This window comes from Rhea pennata, chromosome 2 (genome assembly GCF_028389875.1).
Source record: "Rhea pennata isolate bPtePen1 chromosome 2, bPtePen1.pri, whole genome shotgun sequence".
In the NCBI taxonomy this organism is placed as follows: domain Eukaryota; kingdom Metazoa; phylum Chordata; class Aves; order Rheiformes; family Rheidae; genus Rhea; species Rhea pennata.
The window spans coordinates 40,184,193-40,209,322 of NC_084664.1; the positions used below are offsets into that span (position 1 = coordinate 40,184,193).

General features: G+C 39.9%; 1 protein-coding gene across 1 annotated transcript in view; it reads right to left on the reverse strand.

Annotated features, from left to right (window-relative positions):
• Nucleotides 1–9,594: 9,594 nt before the first annotated feature.
• SATB1 (SATB homeobox 1) overlaps nucleotides 9,595–25,130 on the reverse strand; it is a 70,927-nt gene continuing 55,391 nt past the window's right edge. The window contains exons 9-11 of the mRNA XM_062567829.1: nucleotides 14,004–14,207; nucleotides 13,389–13,484; nucleotides 9,595–10,739 (exon numbers count right to left, since the gene is read on the reverse strand). Coding sequence (XP_062423813.1) covers nucleotides 10,260–10,739; nucleotides 13,389–13,484; nucleotides 14,004–14,207 — 780 coding nt within the window. The 3' untranslated portion in view covers nucleotides 9,595–10,259. The remainder of the gene's footprint in view (nucleotides 10,740–13,388; nucleotides 13,485–14,003; nucleotides 14,208–25,130) is intronic.

Here is a 25,130-nt window from a genome sequence, read left to right on the forward strand (position 1 = left end):
ATGTACAAGGTTCCCAAAGAGCATATTTATTTATATTTTACTCAATCTCATGATACTTGGGTGCATGTTGCAAAAAATTAGACAACTGTTGCCAACAGTTAACACAAGTCAAGCCTACCCATTCCTCCGCCTCTTCCTATGTATGGATGAGATAAACATCCAAAAGAAATAATAATAATAAAAAAGAACTTAGAAGAATCCAAGTTCATCAAAGTTTAAAGCACTGCCTTAACTGAAGAGGAAATAGCTTCTATTCAGTTCCTACCAGCTGGCAAAACTTTGTGAGACATAGGGGGAAATATTGGAATGAAATAAGTATAGATGAGGGGTAGAATGCTTTACTGCTGTTACTGTGTGTTTCAGTCATCTATTTGTCTTATATTTTCCTTTTTTCCTTCATCTTACCTTGTCATTTATTCTGGATCAGGGCAATCCTTTTCTTTCACATGTTCTCTCCCTTGTGCTGTTCTTCACTTGTCTTTGTCGTTACTCTACTCGTGCATTTTCGCTGCTGGGCACATTAACGCGTGCACTGCTACACAAACCTTACACTGCGTGGAAGGACCTGCTCAAAGGACTCCCTCCACTGTGCAGCTAGGTGCCTTGATCTAACTTCAGATTACACAGCTGGATGCAGACATTTCAGAGAAGTCAGCACAAATCCCCTGAGACAACTTCCTGCCCCTACAGCTTGTGATTGTTCATGTTCAGGTCCTGTGAAAGGACGCCGGTCAGGGTGGGGGGATTGTGGATTCACTTTGTTTCTTGCTTTCCCTTAATGAATTGTACAATTCAGGCTCTGGCAGAGCCCAAGAAAGAGAAAATAGCAAAAAGAAGGAATTTTCTCAATGTCAGTACCCAAACTCTGAAAGCACTGAGGTGGGAAAAGACCCATGCATCCAGACAGGAAAGCTGCATATCCTATGTGTTGCAAATAACTTCTTGCTAGTAAAGCTAACACTTCACAGCAGTGACTCCATAGCCCTAAACCACAGCAATACAGATTGTTTCATACTGAGGAGCGGTGCTTGCAGCAAAACGAGAAAAGTGTGGGGTAGTATGGCCTTAAATCACATTTGTTTAGCTCTAGGTGAAGTGCCAGGTGAAGATGAGGCCAGTTCTTGCCATAAATCAGAGCAACACAAAGACTGAAGTTATGCTTGGCTAACCATGACCTCTCTGGGGCCACAGCAAAACCTAGGACTCAGAAAACTGAGTAATGTGCTAGCCACAAATATTTTTTGCCCTCAAACAATCTTATTCTTGGGAATTGGTGTGAAGTGGTACAGGCCAGCTGCCATGCGTTTGTCTTGGAAAGGGTGGAGGGTGGAATCACACTATTTGATTCTCCTCAGTAGAGTAACTAATTATTTACAACATGCAGCACATTTGCTCCTCTGTTTTACTTTTTGACGTTATTCCAAAGGGGTTGGTGAAGCTGTACTCCAAGACAGCAGTAAAGTGCAGGAGCAGTTCTGAGAGATCTTGCCATAGAATTTCAGCATTTAAGTTCAAAGCCAGGAGTTGTAGGATCTCAAGTCTGAGACTGCTACAGGTATCCTTAAATTGTAGGAGTATCTGTCCTAGTGTCAGACAGTGTGGGGAAAAAAGCATTCCTGTCCTCCTTAATGCAATAAGAAGACTTTGTGTGTTTTGGAACATCTATCTTTGATAGATGCTACAGCTCTAGAGACTAGTCTCTCCTTGCTTGATTTAGCTTCTAGCTGAATAAATGCTGCATCAAAAGCATGGCAAGAGGAGCATCTGACCAGCTCCCCTCAGCAGGAGCGTGTGAACTGGATCAACCAGAGATATGCTGTACACTCATAGTAGGCAGTCTGCAAGACCTGTGGGACCACGTTTCTTTAGCAACAAGCTGGGGTGCCAGAACCAACACTCAGGAAAAGCTTTCTTGTCTTGTCTTGCTTCTCTTATTCCTTTGCTGGCTGCATGAAAGACAGAGTAGCCCCCAGGCTACCCTAAATCTGTTCAAACTGGGTGGGAAGTGGCTGTGGGGTTTCCCCAGATTTCTCAAGTCACATGTGTTGAAGCCTTTACCGTGAACTCTTGATAAGAAAGTAGCTTTTTCCTCTTGCCCTAGCAAAGAAGTTGGAGACCATCAGGAGAGCTGCTCGGCAGCTGCAGTAGGGAAGGGGCAGCTGCTACTCAGGGCTCTTGCAGCTGCTCCAGGCTGGACCTGGTGGGTTAAAAGTCTGGACTTAAAAGTCTTTGTGAGAATAATTGTCCTATCTCCTAACTGTCTGGCAGTGGTTGTAATCAGCAGCTGATGTACTGATTAAACAGGGGAGACAATGGATAAGTGGGGGACTTACATTTTCAAAAAACAAGAACATGCAAAATTGAAGCTAAATCACCGTAAATCTGATCTTTAAAGATCCAGAATGTGGATCAAAGATCAAGCAGTGCAGGTTGTGCTAGGAGAGTAAGTGCTCAAAGGGCCTGAAACAGGCTGAGGTTTGGCCTTCAAAGATTGTGTAAAGCATCTCTCAAATAAAGGTAGAAAGGAGTAGGGCAATGTGGAGCCAAGCCCTAGGGCAGCCTGTAGCAGATGTTGCTCACTCTGGAGCAGGGATCCACAGGACACGATGCCAGCCTGAGTGTCTGCCTGCACAGGAATGATACATTGGATTAGGCTATTCACTCTAGCTTCAGGAATGAGCTGCAGCAAACATGAAATGCAATCATACTGCTTTGATCTGTCTTTTTTTTGCCCAACAGTGTGCTTGAAAGCGGTGGCATGCTCGCACGTGGCACAGCACTCAACATAGGCACCCTCAGCTGCAGGGTCCTGCTGGCCAACGTGCCGCTCCCTCTGAGTACAGTGCAGAAAGCCAAGTGGTAATTAGAAGAGATTTTGAGACTTGGGATCAAACTAATATATTTCTGTGATTCTCCTGGGCATCCCAGAATGGCCCCTAAATAGCCTGGAAGCAAAGCTTCATCAGAGGATGGTGCAAATACATAATTACTCTTTTTTCCATTCATCCTGGAAGCCCTCACTTGCCTTTCCCCAGCGTGAACCTTTTTAGTGTGCTTTTGAACAAAAGAAAGGAATAGGTGGTTGAGGCTTGAATGGTGAGATGTACACAGGGCAGACTAAAAGGAAAGCAGCACCAGATGATAGAAAACGGCCCGGTTATGTAGGCAAACAGGGTCCAAGGAGCTTTACCTTACTCTCACTTCAGTTAGAGCATAGCTGTGAACAGTGACTGCACTGGTACCATGACAATGGCCAAAGTGATCTGGGTGTAGATTTTTGTACTGGTCTATGTGGGAGGCAATATTTTGTAAATAATTAGGTGACCTACTCTTCGGTGAGGATCAGGTTGGTTGTTTTAGAAGATGTTTATGAACAAGATAAGGCAATAAAGTGCACCACGTGCAATTAGCGTACCAGACCAAGAGTGCACTGCAAATTTCAGACCACTCAAACTCATCTCACTTGTGGCTATGGAGCAATCAAAGCAGCCATGCCTTTGTCTGAGTACTGGATACTGTACATGGACACCAAAAGTGGGTTACAGAAAAGAAAGAGTATGGGGTAATCTGCACGTTGTCAGGCAGTGCCAGGCGGAATATAGTCCTTGAGCTCTTTGCAAGCAGGTCAGATTAACCCTTTGATTTCATAAATCTTTCAAACTTTTTTGAAAATTGTATTTTTGATATCAGGAGAGGTGTATACTAGTGAATTTAATGGTTTAAATGTGTGGAAAACTGCTCCTTTTTGCTGGATTTTAACCTACTAGCTGATAATCTTGAACGCTGCCTCTAGTTCTTGTGTTACAAGAAATTCTGAGTTTTCTTTCTGTGTTCACTTTCCTCACACCAGTCATGACTTTTGTTAAAAAAAGGAATATGCCTTTTTGCCAGTCTTCCCTATTTATTCTTTTCCCTGAAACAACTCCATAGCTCTCACCATTCTTACCGCACTTCTGCAGGCCACTCCTGTGCTCTACACCTGTATCCAGGATCTGAAACTGAATGCACCTCACTTAGCTTTGCCTAATAGTTAGCTATAATCCTTCAATTGAAACACATTGCTTTGTGTCTTATTTTGTACAGACAGAGGATTTTTTGCAATTCTCCAGTCATCTATAGGCATGACTGCCCCTAATTATTTTGTGTCCAGGTATTTCCTCTCCTGTCCCTCCTCCTTTTCTTTCTGCTTCAGTCTCTCAGCTGGCATTAAATCCCTATTAGGCTGGGGAGATAGCTTTGTGCTTGCTAAGGAAAGCCAAGAACAACACCTGTACTTTTTTCCCAGTGCTAGTTGTCCTGCTGATAATGACAAAACATCACTTTTCCTACACTTTTGAAAGCACGTTTTCGCCTACCCTTCCCCTCCATGGCTTTGTCTGAGGTAAGACGCTTTTGCAAAGAAAATTGCTTTTCCTACATAAAAATGTTGATGACTTGGGGGTGAGGCAAGAGGGCTGGGTTTAAGCTGAGGATGGGCCAGTAAAGGACAGATAAGCAGACGGGGCAAGCAGGGACGCAGAGCTGTAGGCAGTGCCACTACCTACCAGCGCTCCGTGTCTTGCTTTACTGCAGACGTGGAAGGGCAACCACAGTCGTAAGGCTGGTCTTGCAAAGCCTGCTTATTTTGTAACATGCCATCAAAGCAGAGCACTCTTTGCTTTAAATTCTGTCATGGAAGAAAACCCACTGCAAAGTTAGTAAGATTCTACATGAATTTTTCTGACTCCAACCATTTCAAATCATTGTGAATAATGCTTTAAGATTGCTATAGCAGCCTTAAACGGCTCCCAGAAGCCTGCTTGGGGCAACTTATTTGCCCCCAAACTGAGCATGTTTATATAACTGTGTGAGACAACAGATGTAATGTTTTTTTCTACTCTCTTACACTATGACAAACATCTGGGCCATACAACACATTTGAATTTTTTAACTCCCGTGGCACATCTGGTCTGAGGAGGAGCTGGGCTGTAGGAGACAGCTCAGAAAAATGGATTTGAGGCTGCAAATGTGCTGCTGACGGTTGGATGTGATCCTGTAGGAAAATGAGATTTCTTTTTTTTTTTACAGCCTGGATATTGCTTAGTGGATCACGTGGGTAAGGAAGTAATCTGGAAGGAGTGTCTTAACTTCACCTGACATGGTAGCTGTCAGTCTGCAGCTGGGAAAAAAACAAAACAAAACAAAATGCTGAGTGTGGTGGGGTGGTTGGTACCAGAGCACATACTGCTAGGGGACAGCTGAGGAGGTTTTTGTGTTACGCTGGATCTTGCTTGCCAAGGGAAGTCCCATGATTATAGACCACTGTACGTGTGGGGTAAAGAAAATTTTCTACAGGGTCTTGAAGTGCTTTGAAATATTCCCGGGTACCACTGCAGCATGGCTTGTAAAAAAAGCGCATGTTCCCCCATGTAGGGGTCAGTTTTGGGACCCTTCGTGATGCTCCTGTCCTCGCCTGACTTTTGAACACCTCAGCTGGAGCCCTTCCTCTTTCCTTTTCCTGACTCCTCTCTGGGATGATAGAGCCTCTCCTCCACCAGATCAGAAACTACCTGCCTCTTGGTGAATATGCACCTGACAAAAGGCATTTCCTTCCCAAAGAAGCTTGTTCTGGCAGTTCTGTGAGGCTCATGGTGTAAAAGTCGACTCTAAAAGGTAAGTGTCACTGGATATATTCAGTCCTTGCTGCCTCATACCAAACTGGGGCACATCTGCCGAGCGCTCGCAGGTGAGCAGTCAAGAGGGCCTTCGGGCCAGATGACCCGGAGCAGGAAGGACACAGCGGAGAAACGGCGCCGCGCGGGACTGCTCCGTGCCAGGAGCGGGGCTGGCGGGAAGGCTTCCCCGTGACCCGCAGCACAAGCAGACTGGCTGCCAAGTAGCTCTGCTCCTGCTCCAAGGAGGATCACTTGATGTAGCTTCAGTTATTGGCTCATTTGTTGTAGGAAAAGCCTGTGTGGATGCAAGGCACTGTAAGAGGAACAAACATTACATCTATGTGCAAAAAAGGGCCTAGGAGTGTATTTATATCCCTGCTTGCCATGGGACTGTTACTCAAAGCACAATATAAATCATCATGTAAAATCAGAAAACCTTTGGTCTCTGCAATATACCTGGCATGAAACCACATGCGCAGTAAGTTAAGCAGAAATGCTAACGCTTGGTGCTCAGGCAGACCTTTTGTGGTAGCTGATCTACAGTGGCTGTTCTTAGCATATGAGGCATTTGCTGTGGCAAATGGACCTGGTAGCAGTATTTGGTGCTTTCCCAGAACACAACCGAAATACTGACTCGCAGTGTCACTGTTTAAATCACTCCTTTCCTTCCCCATTGGCTGCACTTTGCAAACAGAGAGAAAAAATAAGCAGAATAATTTACTTAAAAACATGGATTTTTTTTTTCTGCATCACCTGACCTGTTTAAAGTAGCTATATGAAACACGAATTTAGAAATCCTGTATTGCAAGGTAAGGAGTCTTTATAAAGATAAGTATGTGTGATGGGGTTTCAGACTGTCCCAGGGTCATGGCCTTCTGGGAATCTGGGCCCTCTTTGTGTTTCAGATTGGGGAAAACATGCTGGAGACACATGCTCTATCATATATGCATAAATCTTGTCACTTACATTTAGATTAATGGGAACCAGCACAGAGTAAAAATATTCCACTTTTTATGGTATGTACCATAAAACATGGTAAATGCTTCCAGTTTTTGGCAAGAGTGAAATCTTGCCACCCCCCACGCAGCACTCATTCCCTCTTTTTTTAGGTATTTGGCTTTCTTCACAGCTTAAATTTTGTTCCTAGTAACATTTATTCTTTCCACATTCTTTCCTAGATATATATAAAACACTCTCTTTCCATGTACTCTCCCAAGTCCCCGGTAAAGTCCTGCTAGCCCCGAGTTCTAACTCCCCAGCCAACAGCATTTGGATGTCTCCGTTTGTGTCATGTTTAGAGAGATCCTTCTTTGTTATGAAAGTCCAGTCTAATTTCTTATTTTTTTGCAGAAATTGAGTCATGTTATGAGATTATACCAGGCAGTAAGAAAAGGGAACTCAAAAGGACATAAAGGACAAAAAGTATTTTCCAGGTAGGTTATCTGGTTCATGAGTGGAGGTGACATGTTTGAGGGAGCCTAACTCCTTATGGTAAATCTCTTGCATCCTCATAATGTTGGGATCCTAAATACCCATTTCACCTTTGAAAATGCCACTAAGAATCTAACAAAGTTACTACTGATCGCTTAGGCCAAGGTAAAAGACTCTGCTTGTAGCCTGCCCACTGGACATAAAAATGCACTCATTCAAACCTCTGCACAGGTAATATGTGACTACGGAGACTGAGCTACTTCAAAGAAAAACTCAGCAAGGCTAGGAGAAGGAAAAACAAAGATAATGGAAAAGAAACAGCTACAGTAACCATCTGCAAGCCCACATGGCCTACATCAGCATCCATAAAACTTAAAAGGATAAAAGAAACGGAAATTGCTTTCAAAATAGCAAAGACAATTTTATAAACATTTCTGTAGTACTTGGTCTTCTGCTTTTATAGGGTGTTGTACTTGTTGCTCTGTTTCTGGCATTAGAAATGCTGCGTGACCTAGCTTTCAGGGTGGGGAGAAGTATATTCCAGGAAATTCTTCCCTTTCCTTTCTTTTCTACCCCGCTTGTCAGAGCATGTGCACACACATTAGGTTAAACCAATGTGTTTTTTTTCTTAAACAGCCCTATTGCAATGGTTGCGTAGCACCTCAGCCAGCGATACTGCCCTTCACATCAAATCAACTTGCATGGCCAGAGCTATGAACGGACATCCCTCCCAATACCAAGCAGCCGCGCGAAAGGATCCCCTCTGAGATAAGTGAAGGGCTCCAGTGGTAACACAGGGGACTCCTCGGCCTCAGCTTTGGTTGTGCAACCTTGTGCAACCAGCACAGTTTTTGGCTACAACCCCCTTAAGCAAGATCGCAGTTTGACTCTCCTTTCCACTCACTGCAATGCCAGATTATGTCCCTGTCCCTCCCAAGGCTTGTTTCCCTCCCAGAGTGGCAGAAAGCCCCTTTTCTGGGCTGGTTTTCAGATGGACTGGATCCCCGACCCAAATGAAGGTGCAGCCCCACAAGCGCCCGAGGGGTGCAGTGCCCGGGAGCGGGGGGCTGCTGAGTGCACCCAACGGGTGCTGGGACAAATGGCTCCGCAGCTTGGGGCAATTGCAAATGCATGCAGTGAACACTAGTTTTGCTACCTACTACAAACCTTTTTAAAGAATTTAAGAGCGTTGAAAGGAGACATCTTCTAGAACCTAAGCATCAACTCATCCTGACGGCACTTTGCAAACTTTTCGCCATTTTAGAATGAGGGCACTGAATTTGAACCTAATGTTAAAAGCAGAGTCACACTGGATTTCAGTTTTTTCCCCCCTAAGCAAAGAAAACAAGTGTATACTTCACAACGCTCAACTGTAGAGTCCTCTCCAGCCTAGACATGAGCTTTGCATAAATTCAGAGCTCACCAGTTATTACGGCTTTATCAACAACCTTATTAGTGATCATTAAAAATAATCTTGCTCAGAAGGGGACTGGTGTATGCAAAGCCCATCTTTCCTATTTACTTTGTGACTATTAATGCTTTTGTTTAAAAAAATGTTTATACATTAGTGTAAGGAATAGTGTTAGCATAATTCTAGTGTAAAATAAAACCAGCTATATCCATTATAAGTGCATTACTGCCAGGAACTGTAAATATGTTTATGCCTGATAGCCTTTTGACTCAATAATATCCTCCTATCTCTGCGGGGCAGGCAACTTTTTAAACCAAGAAAAGACAGGTTATGATCTTCATAACCAAACTCTGTTTCCTTTTGAAGTATGTTATCTAAATTCAAATTTTAAAAAGGTCATTAAAAAAATCTGTTTGTGATTTTAAAAGAGAACAATTGAAATGTCATCTTCAAAGTGGTGGCAAGAAGGTACAATGTGCACTAAGAACAAGTTATTTCTCCCAGATACACACATACGCAGACAAATCCTGCCATATCATACCATACAAACAATTTTAATTGTGTAGTTACAGTCAATAACCACTCCTAGTCAGAACATTTCTGCATAAAGAAAATTGTGATGCACTTATAAAAACAGCCAGCTGTAACAAAATAACTGGTGTTTTCATAGCAATAAACTCATAAAAAAGAAATACACCTTTATACAGAAAATTTATACAGCTGTAGCTTTAAAATTGATTGTAAACCAAAGGAAGACACATTGCAAACATCAATTATTTTCACATTAATTGCATAAGTTTCTAAGGTGATCTATTAGTTTTATTTACCTAAGCTTATTTGCATGATAGTAAAAATTGCATACAACAATAAGAGTGAAGCTTATAGTATGAATTGCTTGGATAACATAGAGCACTTTTTATAGGCAACTGTGTAAAGCACATTTTCTCTATTTAAAACTTTTAAGACACTTTGTTTTACTGCCCATCAAAATACATTTATAAATAGAAAAAAAATCAGTATGATAACAAGAGAAGCAATATTACATTTAACGGAAACTTCCAAAAAAATTAATTACAACATGATGCTGCAGGTTCTACAAATAAATAATGAGGACTAAATTGTGTTTCACATTTTCTTTTTCATTTTCTTTAAAACCATGTAACAATGAGAATGGAAAAAAAAATACAGTGACCTTTATTTCCAAAAGAAAACAAATCTGAATTACGGCAGTGCCATATAATACAAGGCATTTGTTGGCATATGTTATCTTTAAACTGCATTCCACAGTCTATAGTTCTTTTGTAACATACAATAGAACAAGAGTAACAAACTCTTTTATTTTATTTTTTTAAATAAATGTGAGTTTCCAAAGATCAAGTGTGGAGTGCTACAGTAATAATTAAAAAACAAGAACAAAACAGAAACAAAAAACAGTAAATCACAAAAGTTGTAATGCTTGTCTGAAGGCTCCAGAATCAAAATCACTGGTATCATGCTTATTGGGTACACTCACAGTGTATCCAGTGAACACAAATTAATATCAAACAATCCTCAACGCTTCATCTGTTGCTGCGAAGCAGTTTGTAAAACAGAGTAAAACATCTAGTGCAGTCTGCATTATCCTTTTTTCAACTTTTGTGCAAGTTTTGGAAGATTCATTGGCCAAACAATGAATATTAAAGGTTTTTGACAGAACGCAAGATGGAATTTTCATTTCATTAGTAAATACCAGTGGCACTGTTGAATGAAAATAATACTTTAGATCAGTCTTTCAATTCAGCATTAATCTCTGTGTTCCCTTCTACTGATAACTCTTCTTCTAGTTTAACTGAAAAAAGCGTGTTTGCATTTTTGTCTTGGATGCTGTCTTCTAAATCCTTGAGCAACTCTTCCTCCTTGTATTCTGCCACATCCACCTCCAAACCAGAATTGTCCTTCAGCTTCCCATGGTGCTTGAGATAGTATCGCTGGTTCTGAAAGAACTTGATAATGGTGTACTTGGGTAGGTCAAGCTGAGCGGAGAGAGTCTGGATTGCTTCTTCGTCTGGATACAGGCCTACGTCTTGTATGAAACTCTGTAGGATCCCGAGGGCTTCAACAGAAATCTTTGTTCGTGGTCGCGGTTTCTGACGATTTTCATCCTCAGATTCAGCTGGTGATGCTACTGTCGGTTGCCTTGGGGGTAGTCTGGGACCTGGTTGCTGTTGCTGTTGCTGCTGTTGCTGTTGCTGCTGCTGCTGCTGCTGCAAGACAAAGCACATCATTTTTCGTACATGTAATCTTGTTCGGTTTTTGTGTCACTGAGCAAATCCGGGGAAAAAATTGCAAAGCTACAAACAAAAGCTCAGTAAGTAAAAAAAAAAGAAAAAAAAAGAAAAAAAAAAAAAAAAAAAAAAAAAAAAGAAAAGGACTCATTATTTCTGGTACTAGGGACAACCAAAATTAAAATATGAATTAGTAACTCCCTGCATATCCTGCATGTGTTTGTATGTGTGCAAACAGAGACTCAGGATAAAGGGAGAGTCGGATACAGGCAGAGAGGTGGAACAGTCAGGCTTTGTCTGACTGAAAACGCAGATGACGTGATATCAGTGTGGTTTAGCTAACAAATTTTAATGAACATGCTCCATGAGTCAAGTGCAGACAAGAAGAAATGCTAAGTAGGTGACATAGTATAGGATTAACTTGACCAGCTAAGCCAGAACTGTAGCAAGGGCAAAGTGAGAAAAGTGCCAGATGAGGGCAAACACACAGGAGCTCTGCCAGCAGCAGCAGCTGCTGCCCAAAAACAAGGGCTGCAAATCTCTAGCAATGGCTAGACTAAGAGACTGGGGGGTACGGGGAGTAGGGGAGCATTTTAGCTAAGTGCTAAAATACCCACTACTAATCTGACCTTAGCATGCACTGGTGTCTTGTCAAACTTGCAAGTATTACGACAGAATGTGTTAGCTGGAAGTGTCTAACGTCATGCTGTTAAAGCCAGTTTCGACAAGGACAAAGAGATCTGGAGGTAGGAATTCTTTATTTCCAGTTCTGGCTCTGACCCATCTTGCCTGTGGTCTCAGAGAGTGTCTGTCTTGCCTGTGTTCAAGTATCCCAACACACAAACAGGGAACAAACATATTTACCTGCTTCAGTGTTTGTGCTGGGGATTATTTAGTTAATATTTATAAAGCACTAAGATGAAAAGCTCTAAATAAGTTGCACTGTTATTATTAGAAGGGAACATGCTGCATTCCAAAAATTCAAGCAATAAAAATGAGCCAGTATGCACATCAGAAGAATAAGATAAAGCAAATCATGATGTAAATAATTAACAAGAGCTTAAAATGAAGTTTTGTGAGCATGGATTCAGAAACATTCTTAAAAGGTGAGGCACTGAGCCCTAGGGACAGAAATGTTTTTCTCATCCACCACTGGAGTACATTATAAGATCATGTTTAAAATCAAAAGTAAATTTATCAGCAACTGTTTTTGTTGACAATTCTTTTGCTTTACAGCACAGGAAGCACTGGTTAGAAAGATATTTTGGATCAGCAAATTTCTCATCATATGGTACAAACCACCAGTTATTACTAAAAAACAACAGCAGCAAAACAAGCAGATTTCATTTCCCTTTGCAATCTCCCCTTCACAGCTTTGTGTGTCAGTCAGTAGTGGTTCCCAAGCTTCCACTTGCAGCCCACTTGCAGACCCTAAATAACATAAAATATTGCAAGAATAGTGTAAATATTGCATGAACTGTATTTCTGTCCAGTTTGCAGTGCCACTTGTAGTTGCGGAGACTTCACAGAGGTCTCAACATGCACTTCAGGAGCCACTGCTCTGACTGATCTTATTATTGTAAAATCAGACACAAATGCTGGTGGAATTAGGGCTCTTGTCTCATCCTTATTCACATACATTCATGTTTTATGGTCTGTGAGCAGTCCCATTCAAGCAATCCCAAAGAGACTCAAGACTCTACTCCCAGCACATAAAATTCTTACAAGACTGGAGGCTTTGTATATGCAGTTTGAAAACTTGTCTCTTAACTACATATTTATGCATCTGCAACAAATGCAGTGTAGAAGAGCATAGACAAAACTCAGGTCCAATCTCCCAGTCCTTACTCTTACAAGTCATATTAAGAGATTACAATGTAACTGCTTATGTGAATAATATTTGCAAGATCAAACACACAACTTATCAACAAGGCAGGAAAATCTAAGTAAGTGGCATAGTGGTAGAACGTTTATACTACGCGTAAGCTTCTCCTTTTATCCCCTTAAGAAGTGATTTTATTAAAAACAATGTACATTTTCAAACAAGTGCTGTTTTATTACTTAATATAGATCTTTCTCTCTCTTTTTGCTAAATCAAACAGCAAATTTCCAGGCTTTCACAATTATTTTAGTACTCGATATCCTAAGGGATTGTCTTATTCAGTTTCCTTTATCTTTAATATACACTCGTGTTGTTTCTGCCTGCTAGATAACTCTATCCTTTCTAGCTTTGTAAATATTTTTCTATATAGGTAATACAACTGATACCCTAGGTCTTGGTTGAGGTTGGGAACTCTGAAAAGCATGGGTAATTTCTGCCTTTTAAGAAGGAGCGGATAAAAGACTGACCTCAGATCTTTAATGGAAGGGATTACAGAGTCTTGGGCTTGGAGAGACAGCAGTCCATGCTGCCGAGTTGCCCTACGCTATGGAAAATAACAGGCAGCCATGCTCTGGGGTTTGTGGGCCACCTCGCTCGCACGCGCGGTTACTGCGTGAGCGGAGAGGTCGCACATCCCCGAACGACGAGGCTCTGCCACGGCTGCGCTGGGATATAAGACGTGATGCGGAATGGGTCCTGCAAGCCCTCATTTCTCTCCCTGACCCGTTGAACTCGTGCCAGCTCACCTGCGGAGCAGCACCCAGCCACGGTCCAGTGGTCAGCAGGCCTGGTAAGAAAGCGCCTCTATGCTCTCCTTTCCCAAGGGTGCTGGGAGAGGGGCTCTAAAGGAAAAACAAACAGACATTGACTCATCCCAGGTCTCAGCTGGGGTTAAAATGGGATGAGGATTCAGGTTGGGTCCCCTTCCCTTCACTCCTACTGCAGGTGAACCACCACTGCTGAGGGGGTTTGACTGTACTTAAGGTTTCGGACGACAGTGCAACAATTCTACCCCACTTTGTTGGTAGCATATTTGAAAAACAATGCGAAGTACCTCTGTCTTTCAATCCTGCCGTCTGTCTAGCTACGGACAGCTAACACGGGCGACTGCTCCTTCACCAACAAACAGGTGCGCACGAGTCATCGTATCTACGCAAGCTTAAAAAAAAATTGAAATAAAGGCGTGGGTGGTCACCCGCTCTCCTTTCAATCCGGGTGGTGGATGGCAGCGCACCGTTATCTCTCACCAGGAGGAGACCTGTATTTAGTCTGGCCAGAAGGAAAGAAACACTAATTTCCTTCGCTACGTTTAAAGCTTTTATTTACTTAGTGCTCTGCTGGATTGGCCAAGGTAAACTAACCTGAATCTGTTCTGCTGGAACATGGATAATGTGGGAAGGCCTGTCACCATGGTGATGAACTGCATTGCTTTCTTGTTCATAAATGGCATCTCGTTCAGGCTGAGGAAGACTGAGGAACCTTCGGATCATGGAGAGATTCTCCCAGAGGGTCCTGTTCTCTGGTGAGGGATCTTCTTTCCAACGTAACAGCTCACAGAGCCACCCCTTGAAGATAACACCAGCAAAAACATTAGTTTCCCTCACTTCACGAGGGGCAAAGGAGGGTGAAACGTGTACTTTAGCAACGCCGCATTCTTGCACACTCTCCCCTGGTTACAAATGACTTTCTCTTTCAATGCTGGGTTTAAAGTAAACATCAATGCACCAAGAGGCTGCCACGTTATTTCACAGACTCCTGCAACATGTGAGCCTTTGGGAAAACATGTTTTTTGTTAGTTCCACGCAGTAGTTGTGTAGTTTGTTTAAAAACACCCATTGACCAAGGCAAAATCCCTTATATGCTCCAATTTTCTTTTGCCTGTTTTCTTTTATGTAAGCCTACATCCATCTGAGGGCATTAACACTGTGTTTTAGTAGCTGGTAGGTTGTCTTCTGGGCATTTTTTAAAATCCTAGTACTACAGTTTTTCTTACTCAAAATAAGAAAGCACCTCAAATATCTGCCTTGACTGCAGAGCGGCCTACCATAAATCATAATGATAGAGGAGCTCCCAAATGTCCTTTTAAAAGAAAGGAATCTTTTGACTAGACACTGAAAAGTAATATCTTCTTCCTATCTGCTATGAGTAGAGGTGCCTCTGCAGGTGAACTTATTTCATTTGATAGATGCTTATCTGTTTCAGGATTTTCCTCATAGATCATGAAAAACCCACCATTTTCAGTTTTATGTATGCTAAGGGGGCTTTGGGGTTGGCAAGATATGCACAGGTTTCTGGGCTTCCCTTTACACCATTTCCACGTGACAGTCCTGCGAGCTGAGCTGCCTGAGAGTGCACCTCCTCGAATCCAGGCAGGATTTGGGGAAACAGTAGATGAGGTGGCCAAAAGAGTGCTCTGCAAGAACTGCAGCAGTTGCTAATTTGCCTCTAAAACAGACATACACAATCCATCTTGGACGTTGAACAACTGTTTTCTTACATTTTTGTAAAATTTAATTGAGGATTTTCTCCCAGTTTTTTACCAGTAGATTTAAAAGGATAGTACAAACACATTAGCTAGAACAGACTGCAGCAGCAGCAATTTTTTGGCACATTAAAATTTAGAAACATAAAATATTACATGTATACAACATGTGTATTTCTTTTCTTAGCTTCTAGGTTCTGTTTTCAGAACTATGTCCATACAATTTTATTTCTTAATGCTGTAGGAAAGATAATGTGACATTTTATTGAATCAACAAATAATATAAATGTACAGAAGATTTTAGATCCTTTTTAAATGTAGTGGTAGTTCAAAAGTGGTTTATCCAGACTAATTCCAGTACCAGATACAACAGATACACAGATACAATAGAGATATAATATGTATTTTCTTGAAGACATTCATATCTTTAGCTAGTAGTTAATAAATGTGGTGTAAAAATATCACCATAACAGGAGGAAGTGAAAGTAAATAAATAATCTTAATTCATTCATATTGTATAAGAAAATATTTAGTGAGGTGTGCATAAAAATTTAAAACATATACTCTTGGATATAAGAGAAAACGGAGCAAATGACACAGGAGAAAATGCCCCTGAGAAACAGAAATAACCAAAATGACAAATGTTAGCGAGATGGAGGTAGTCTCCGTAGTTGAGAAAGCAAAAATGTAAAGGGGGTCCCCACCGACGGGGGCTCAACAGGCGCGCTAGTGAGGAGATGGAGCAGCAGCGGGCCGGGGCGGCAGCGGGCTCGGGGCGACCCTCCGCTCAGCAGGGTGCCGGCGGCAGACAGCGGGCATCGTCCCGCCAGGGCGCCGCAGCTCGCCGAGCTCATCCTCAGGAAGCGCGGCCAAGCGCCTGCACCTGGGGCACGGAGCACCCACCCGGAACCGCGCTTCCGACTTTTAAAGCAGCAGCAAGGATATGGGAATTCTCCCTCCGCATGGTAGGATGTCATGGGTTTTAGGGTACGGGCTAGCCCTGCACCTAACCGAGCCGACGCGCGGCTCTCGTCGCATGTGCTTTCACGGGAAAAAGGCAGGATTGTGCTGAACGGAAGTGCTAGTTCTCTGCAACAAGTCCAAAGAAGTGCAATCAGAAAGTGCGGAGGAGGAAGGGGAGAAGAAGGTGAACAGACTAACCAAGATCCTTTAATTAAAATACAGTTAGGAATGCACAAACCCCACCCAGCCCCAAAGCATAACAACGGTCCTTCGGATGTCTGCAGTCTGCACTGGCTCGCGTTAGGTCCTCTTCCCAACGCTGGCAAAACAGAAAGCAAAGCTGGCTACCACGGCAGCTCCGTGGAAGTAAAAAACAATGAGAGACAACCTGTCCCCTCCCATTACAGCCCGCTAAGTATACGTAGAGACTTCAAAAGAAATGACACCATCCGTTTAGAAGCTGCACATATTCTGTCTGGTGACCACGTGCATTACAGCTGTTCTTTGGAAAAAAGGCAGTAGAAACTCTTCTTAAATGTCCAGTAATAATAATTCCTAAGAACCACATTTTATGCTGATTAAACATGTATTTCACAACAACAGCCCTTATTAAGTATGAAATTCCTCTCCTCCATATTGTCTTTTCTATGTTTCTATATTTACTAGAGTGGTCTTTATTTTTTATTTATTTCTGATAACTAACATTACATTTCCAGTAGTTTGCTATTAACTTTTGCACTGCAATAATACTTCTAATTCTTTATCTAAAAATAATTTGATGAATTGTAAGCTGAAGCATGCCTCTGCTAGCCTTTCACAGAAATACTGATTCTGAGATACCAAAACCAGATGCTTCTGATATGGTATATAGACTAGGCTGAAATGCTAACAAAATGTCTCTTTTCCACTGTATTCTTCACATTTCTGAAAAAGTAGATCTATATTCTCATGAAATGCATGCTGGGCAACATGGAAACAATCAACTGAATTTTTCTAAAATTACAAGGATTGAAATAATTTTTTGGTCTTCATTAATTATTTCTGATTATATTTATAAAAGCTGATTTTACAAATAGTCTCATAAGAGAAAGTAAATGGGCAGTAACAGCAGCTATAGGATTTAATTTTCTCAGGGACCAAAAATTTCATGCCAGTATGATTTCTTTTGGTCAAAAAAAAGAAAAAGTACTTAGCTTCAGGTTCATACTTCTGTATCTAACATAAAGCCTATCCATAAAAGTCAGCTAAATGAGAATGTTTGTAACTTCTAGGATAAATAATCAACCAGATTTTCTAATTGTGACTTCTTAAGTTCTGTAAAATTTGTAAGTTTTGTTTCTATTTGATTCAAAGAAGTTTGAAGTGCTGTAGTTAATGTAGTTTAATTTACATGTGAACTTAACAGGGCTGAATTTTGTCCTCTTACACTCTTTTTAGTCTAGAGCAATTTCTGTCAAATTTAAATGATTTATTTTTGATTTAACAAGATCAGTATAATCAAAAGAAGGCTTGAACCACTGTGCTTTCATGTGTTTATAATCTTATGAGAAGAGGAAAAAACGTAAGATTATAAAGAAATGTTTATAACTCAAATTAGATCCTAATCCATTTATACACCATATATAGTACATTGTTAAAAAACAGCCTTAAAATAATTAGGCTAATATGCAGCAAAGCAAACTCCCCAAAAACTCTGCAATGACATTGGGAACAACCTTGATTTTAAAACACAGCAAATTTGCCAGGCAACATTACACTGAATATAAAGAGAGTACAAAGCAAAATATAAACATTAGCCACATGTAAATATGTTTGTAGAACTTTCAGGATGTTACTACTTTTCAAACTGACAAAGTTTAATTTGACACCTTCTGTTCTAAAACCTTTGTTTCTATTCAAAATCACGCCTTTAGCTGCTATCAATCATTATGCTCTCCCCATTACTTAAAATACTGGCATGGGCCCTGGATAAGCTGAAAATGCCATGCAGATGAATTCTGAGATAATATGTTCAAACCTGTTATATACAACACAAATCCTGTAAAGTTATGTATTGTAAACCTACATTTATTGGGAACTAAAAGTCTTAAATCCATCTGCTACAAAGAAAATACTGTTATGCACTTTCAAGTAACCAAGTACCATCTGCAAAGGTCTTGCTACAGTAAGCAAGAAAATGGTGAAAAAAAAAGATGCTAAACCTAAGATATTTAAAATAAATAAGAGCTTCTGTCTGATTTTCTGATGGGGATTTAGTACAGAAACATAAGACATCAGAGGAAAAAAACCTGTGAAAGCTGAACTGCCAAACTATTGCAAGAAAAGCGCAAGGAGGATAACTGACAAACATTAGAATCTGCAAGACCCATGAGCATGCTTATTTTAAAGAAAGCATATATCCATTTTATCTATGCAACCTCATTTGGGCTGTGTTTAAAAAAATGTTCTGTTCTCTCCTACTTTCACTTAGAGTTTCTAACAAATAACTCCAGCTTTCTTATATTTTTCTTATTAAACTAAAAAATTGATGATTTAATTCTGCATTTAGGGTGTAAATAATAATTCTAATTAGATCAAAGAGGGTAGCATTACAGTCATTAAAGATGTTCTCTGGGCAAAGCCTCTCAAGTCAGCAACAAATATATCTAGCCTGAAAAGAAAGGGCTTCAAGGTGGAGCAACTGAACTCTTTTGTTTGGTGTATTCGTTATACTGATAATAATTTGTTAAATGACGAATATTTCTTACAGTATAGCTAACAAGGAATTAAACATTTTTAAGAAGAGCTATAATTTGAATCTAAAAAGGCAAAACATTTTACAGTATCACTGCTAAGATATGAACAGTTTTTCTTTGGTATAGTATAAGTGAGATTATTTTGTATCAGTCTCTGAGGCATACAGTATAATAAAAATATACAGTGTTAGAAAGAATCAGTCTAAATAGGGAGGTATTTGATACAAACATTTTAGCAGAAAGTGTGAATTGCATTTCAGCATCCACTATGAACAAAGACTAAGTACATAATCCATTAAACAGTACTTCTGGCTCAAAAAAATGAGTATTGTAGACTAAACTAAAGTAGGCATTTTGAATGAGCACATTTTCAGCAACTAACTATAAAGCTAGCAATTTATCATTCAGCAAATAATTTTCTACTTTTAAAAGAATCTGTAAGTGTTACTTATGCTAATGAAGGCTGTTTTTAATCTGCCCACAAACATGCTAATAGAGGGCAATTTTTTTTTATTTACAATGCTGAAGGCACTCCAGTTTATAGAACACTGATATGAAATTACACTTGGTAAAATGGGCTCTTAATTGTCTGAGCAGCCCAAATCCTTCACCTTTAACACAAAAGCTTACAGACAAAACAAAGGAAAAGAACTCATGAACTAAACTTTAAACATTGACTTCTCCCCTTCAAAAGCCATCCAACTTGCTTTACAAATCTCATTTTTGTTCCAAATGGCTGCGTTCATCACAGAGATTTCCATTTCTTTTCAAAACAGAATCTATGTATAAAAGAGAAGAAAAAAGGTCGGCATCACTACTACAATGTACGCATGTAGTCTTAGCCTGCAATATTAGACTTGTGAGCTGCTCATTGTACAGAAAGGTTGCTTTTGGAAAAGTCATAATACTTTGACTGAGATACATAATGGTAGCAAAGGAGTACTGAAAGCATTTTAAATTATTTACTAGGTTAAAAGGGTGAAATGGTACTTTAAATACATCAAATTTCATCATCTGGGCCATTTTTTGGTGGCAAAGTGGTATTGATCTTTCCAAATGCTTAAAATTAACTATTTCCAGAAGGTCATTATTTGATTAAAGGCATTAAAGTTGAGGGCAAGAAATGATGCACTTTGTCTTCTTTCCCATTCAAATAATCATGTAATTTAATCAGAACTATCCCTTCATGTCCTGTAATAAAAATGTTTGTCTTAAGATATTGTTCTTTACCTAACATATTAACCTTTAAATGTTATGAAGTTCTTAAGAATAATCTCTGCTTAGAGAAGATTCTTCCATAATGCAATGAAAGGATCTCCAGCATTTAAATTGATAAGGCCAAATTTCTCCTACACATTGATTGGAAAACGCATTAAACCCTTCAACTGAGATTTCTCAGTGTTCAACAAGATTGAAAATTCAGAGAGTTCTGAATAACTAAGCTCATACATATGGTATTGTGAAGCAGAATAGACAACTGTCATTTCAGCACAAACAAATGCAACAAATAAGTAATAATGAACTCTGCTTTAATTTATCTCAGAAATGCAGTTTGCCTGACATTTGTATTATCCAAAAATATAGCAGGGAACATCCACTGCAGGATAAGAACAGAGTGCTTAATTCAAAATTTATTTTTGGACTGAGATTATTTAAGTTTGACTTCTTTCTGGGTGAAATACCTGTGGGTTCAGACACGAGTACAGCCTAGATGATCAGAATGATCCCTTGTAGCCTTAAATATTTTTCTGGAATTTCCTGACTGCTGCAGTTATTCTGACTGCACGTTTATTTTTCCTGTAATACATAACTTGACCTGCTTATCTTCTATGCCAAGCTGAACAGGCCTAAATACTTCCTGGAGGAACTGAAATCTATTACAAGAAGGGTCACTGGATATTTTCTAAAATTTTAGAAAAGCAAATTATCTATCTAGTTTAGTAGCTTTTGATACTGAATGATGTATTTGTTAGTGAAAATCTTTTCAGCTTGGCTTATATTTTCAAGTAATTTTAAGAACTGACTTCTCTGAGGCATACACTTTCAAGTAATTTTAAAAAATGATGGGAATCTTCCATAGTTCAGGATTTACCCATTTGCTCAAAACCGCCAGCACTGTAATTGAAGAAGCAAAAGCTGTTTTTCAGCCTGTTTCAGAAGATCAGTAGAGATACCAGAATAAGAATGTCTCTCCTTAAGATCTGGCCTAAAGTGATAATAAATGTCCCCAGAAAGGCAGTTGTTTTATTACTTTATTTACACTAATCAGTCTTAAGATTTAGGTTTTGCCTTTGAGCATTCTACTAAATCAGAGAAAGTTTGAAACTTGAAGCTGTCCTTTATCTCCAGATATCTCTGGTTTATCTGTTTTGCTGGCTTTCATTACTAGATCATTGAAAGGGGAAGCCCAGATGTGAATTTAAAGTAAATCTGTATCTGCAATCATAACAGATGAGATTTACTAAAACAAAGTAAAAATCCCACAACCTCTTAGGGTTTTTCAGAAGAAAGGTAAACTTCACGAGCAGGAAACCCTTCCTTGGAAGAATACTGAAACAGTTCATGCCATCTCCTAATATTTCTTATTCAACCTATTATTCACTTGCAATATCTTGCTGGTCTCATTCTCTTCTCTGGGTTGTGAAAAAGATGCCCACAGAGCTAGTACTGATAATATTTCACTGACATTTTTTGTGGCATTTTAGGAGAAAGATTCCTCATGTCTCTTCTTCCCTCTGCCCTTTCTCCTCCCGTAGATGCAGCATTTACAAATTAATACATATTTCTATTTTTGTACACAGCTAAGTAAATAAACAGAAAAAAGTGAGCTTTCTAAAGAAACCTATAAAATTCAATGACGAGCCACAAACAAGCACAGAAAAAAAAAAGACCTAGACAGCTGCTGCCCTGTTCCCCTGTTCTTGCAGTCTGGTCTATCATATTAGACCTCTCTCTACTTGGAGCCACAGATCAGTGACTAAAACCCAGTACTGCTTTAAAGCCTGCTGGATTAGGGCCTGCAACTGTATCAAAATGGGGGTGTATTTGCTGAACACAAACACTTGAGACACAATTTCAGCTCATGGAAAGAAAAAAGTAAAACACTTCTAATCCTCCTAAAATTCTAAAACTGACTAAAAATACAAAATATCATTACTTTTTAGTTCTGTATGGAGTATACTGAACAATCAGAGCATATTAAATAATCTAATACAGGATTTCTCTCAAACTTAAGTTTCTCAGCTCTGTCTCCTCTACCTTTCCTTTCCCTTGTTTAAATTTAATCTTTTTTACAGAATTGCCTTCAATTGCCTAGCAATGATAGGCAAGACCTAATCAAAAACATAATATGCATTCCTTTGAAAATCTTACGTAAAATGCAACAACATCCATATGTAATAAGAAGGGAAAAAGTAATGGATATTAAAAAATAGTGAGGCTTTATTCTGCCTTCCTCTCCTCCACATCCCTCCTTTTTCACGCACACATTTCAACTGGTATTGTAACCATAAGATACACACAACAAAAATGGACTTAACAATAAAAAAAAATCAAAACAAGAAAAAAACAACTACTAATTATTAAACAAATCAGTCTTAGTCTGGTACATTTCTTTTTATAGTATAGGCATATAAAATGGGTCAGTGGGTTTCACAGAGGGTAACTGGAAATACATAGTCCTTCATCTTTTGTTTAAGTAAAGAGAAGAAGTGACTTCACTGCAATACCAATGCTTCACTTGAAAGTAAATACAACCCTAAATCCAACCAAAACCCTTAATAGTCTCATATTTATTTATTCTTAAATGTGCAATCAATTTTTGTATGGCAGCCATATCTAACAGTTTAGTTAGAGAAGTGTCTTTAACAGAAAGAGTCTGGCAGTTTTTAACATCTTTTTTACTATCATCAATTTACATGTGAACAGCAAATGTTTATTATTATGTTACTTACAGAGATTTAACATTTGCTTTGGGGGAAAGGCCTCTAGCAGAAAGGACACAGACCCGAAGTGTCACTTCCACAATTACTTATACCCGTGTATATCACATTGTTGGTTTTATTGTTATTATTTTTTTAAGACTGTAATTTCCTAGAGGGAATATTTTAAATTCTTGTCATATGCTTTTCCTTTTCAGAATTCATTTTGGATCATAGGAAGATCTAACACACACTGAAGAATCACAAACTTGTGGCTATTCGGACTTAATTGCAAATTCAGTTCCGTTGAGAAAACGTTCCAACAACCAACATCAGCACAAAAATACGCTGCCCAAATACATTCTCAGACATCCTTCTGCATTTTGTGGCATAACTAAATTTTTACATACATATTTGAAGTGCACATTTAAATATTCTGATAAAAAGCAAACTGCTTTTAACATTTCTCGTTGTAATTTGGCCAGATTCTGTAGCTCTCAGATTCATAATAAGGAACATTTAATGATATGATAACGCCAAAGGTGAGGAGAGTTTTAAAGAAATTGAAAATAAACTTTCCCCTGGCTTTCCTTCAGATTTTGCTAATGACAGACACAGTCAGAAAATTAATAATGCCCTAACATTAAAAAAAAACAAAACAAAAACAAGCCTTTAAAATCCATGCCCGTCAAAGACAGAAAGCTCCCAGCAAGTGAGAAGGAAGCAGTCAGAAGCACAGATCCCACCCACGGGAAAACGAAGGCAGCGAAGCCCGCAGAAAGCTATGCTACCCTTACTTGTCGCATGGTTGCTGGGGGCATAGAATTAAAAGTGTGGGAATGCTGGGTCAAAAAGGAAAAGAGAGAGACCAGGTTTCTCCCTCCCGGCTGGTGGAGGGAGGGTGGGAATCAGTGCAGAGTGCTGTCGGGCACTTTGCTGTTGTGCTGGGGACAAGAACAGCCTCGAAACCAAAACGGACAAAAATCTCCCAGCGAGAGCCGTGCTTAGGGTTAGACTTCATCTTTTCTGGCTACAAAAACTGCCAACCAAGCTATGCCCGGCGCTATTTCACAGAGGTTTCAGCAGCCAGCCACTGTACTGGGTGCTGCGGGAGCTGGTGCAGTTCTTCCTGCCCCACTCCCTCCGTCCCCGAGCTGCCCAAATTCATCCCTTTAGCTAGACTCGCTTCTCATACTAAAAAAGAATAGCAAATAATTGCTTGGAGGTGAAGCAAACTGCCTACCCCAAAGCAAACAGAAGAAGAATCTTGTTTAAGCCCTTCATATATTTTTTCATAACTGCTTTTATATAAACAGTAGAAAGTTCCTCTACTGGTAGAGCTTTTTTCTAGTATGTTACAAATACTAGAGTTGCTAAAAACCCAGTTCAGCAAAATTCCCTAACATGCAACTAACTCATTGCATAAACAATCCCACAGATTTAACTGATATATATGTAAATCTTGCTGAGTTGAGGCCCAAAACATCAGGGAATTTTACAAAGGACTGTTCAGCCCCAAGAAGCAAGATTCTGAAAACTATCTTCATTTGCTTCTCAAATACCATCCTGAAGTAATCGGACGTAAGAGAACTTGGCACAGGAAGAAAAACAAGATGACCACTGAATAACAATGTGCATTCAGATAAAATTTGGCAGATTTGGAGTTAGATAAATATTTGTAAACTGTAATTTCCCCCCACTTAGCTAGCTGTGTGCTTGCATTAGTCTACTCAATATATAACAATTTGGAGTAATTCATAACCAAAAATCTTAAGTCAGAGTTAAAGGTTAAATTTGAGAAAAGCAAAAAATGGACAAAATGGGAAATTAATAAGCGTAGTGAAATTAAAAAATAGCTGCAAGGTAACACTGTTGCCTTTCTCACCAACAGCTAGCAATCCTGTAACATTCTCTCCAGGTGTTAGGTGTTTTGTATTATCCAGTTTAACAGTAAGGGAGAAAGCACACCTATCTATTATTTCCTATTCCTTCCTTGGCCCAATGACCGTTCACCTGAATGTTAATCAGTCACTTCTGCAACAAACTGCTTCTCAGACTATTACTGTATCTTTGTGCTTTCATAAAACGTCTTTATTTTTCATCGTAACATATTCCACAGATCTCAGTTTTGCAGGAAGAAATCTACCCTGCCGCGCCCTGCGTAGTTGCACACGTAGCTGTCTTTCGCTTTCCCCACCGCTCGCTTGGAGGTGCACCCAGGGCGCGACGGCCAACGCGCAGCTCCGGCACGGAGGGGAGAGCAGAAAGAGGCAGCTGGGATGCGCGCAGATGGCGAGCGTGCAGACGGAGAGGAACGGGGAGAAAAAAAAGTCAAAGAAGGGCTCAGAGGACAGGAAGAACTAGAGGAGTTAGTGAGGCCGATGAGAG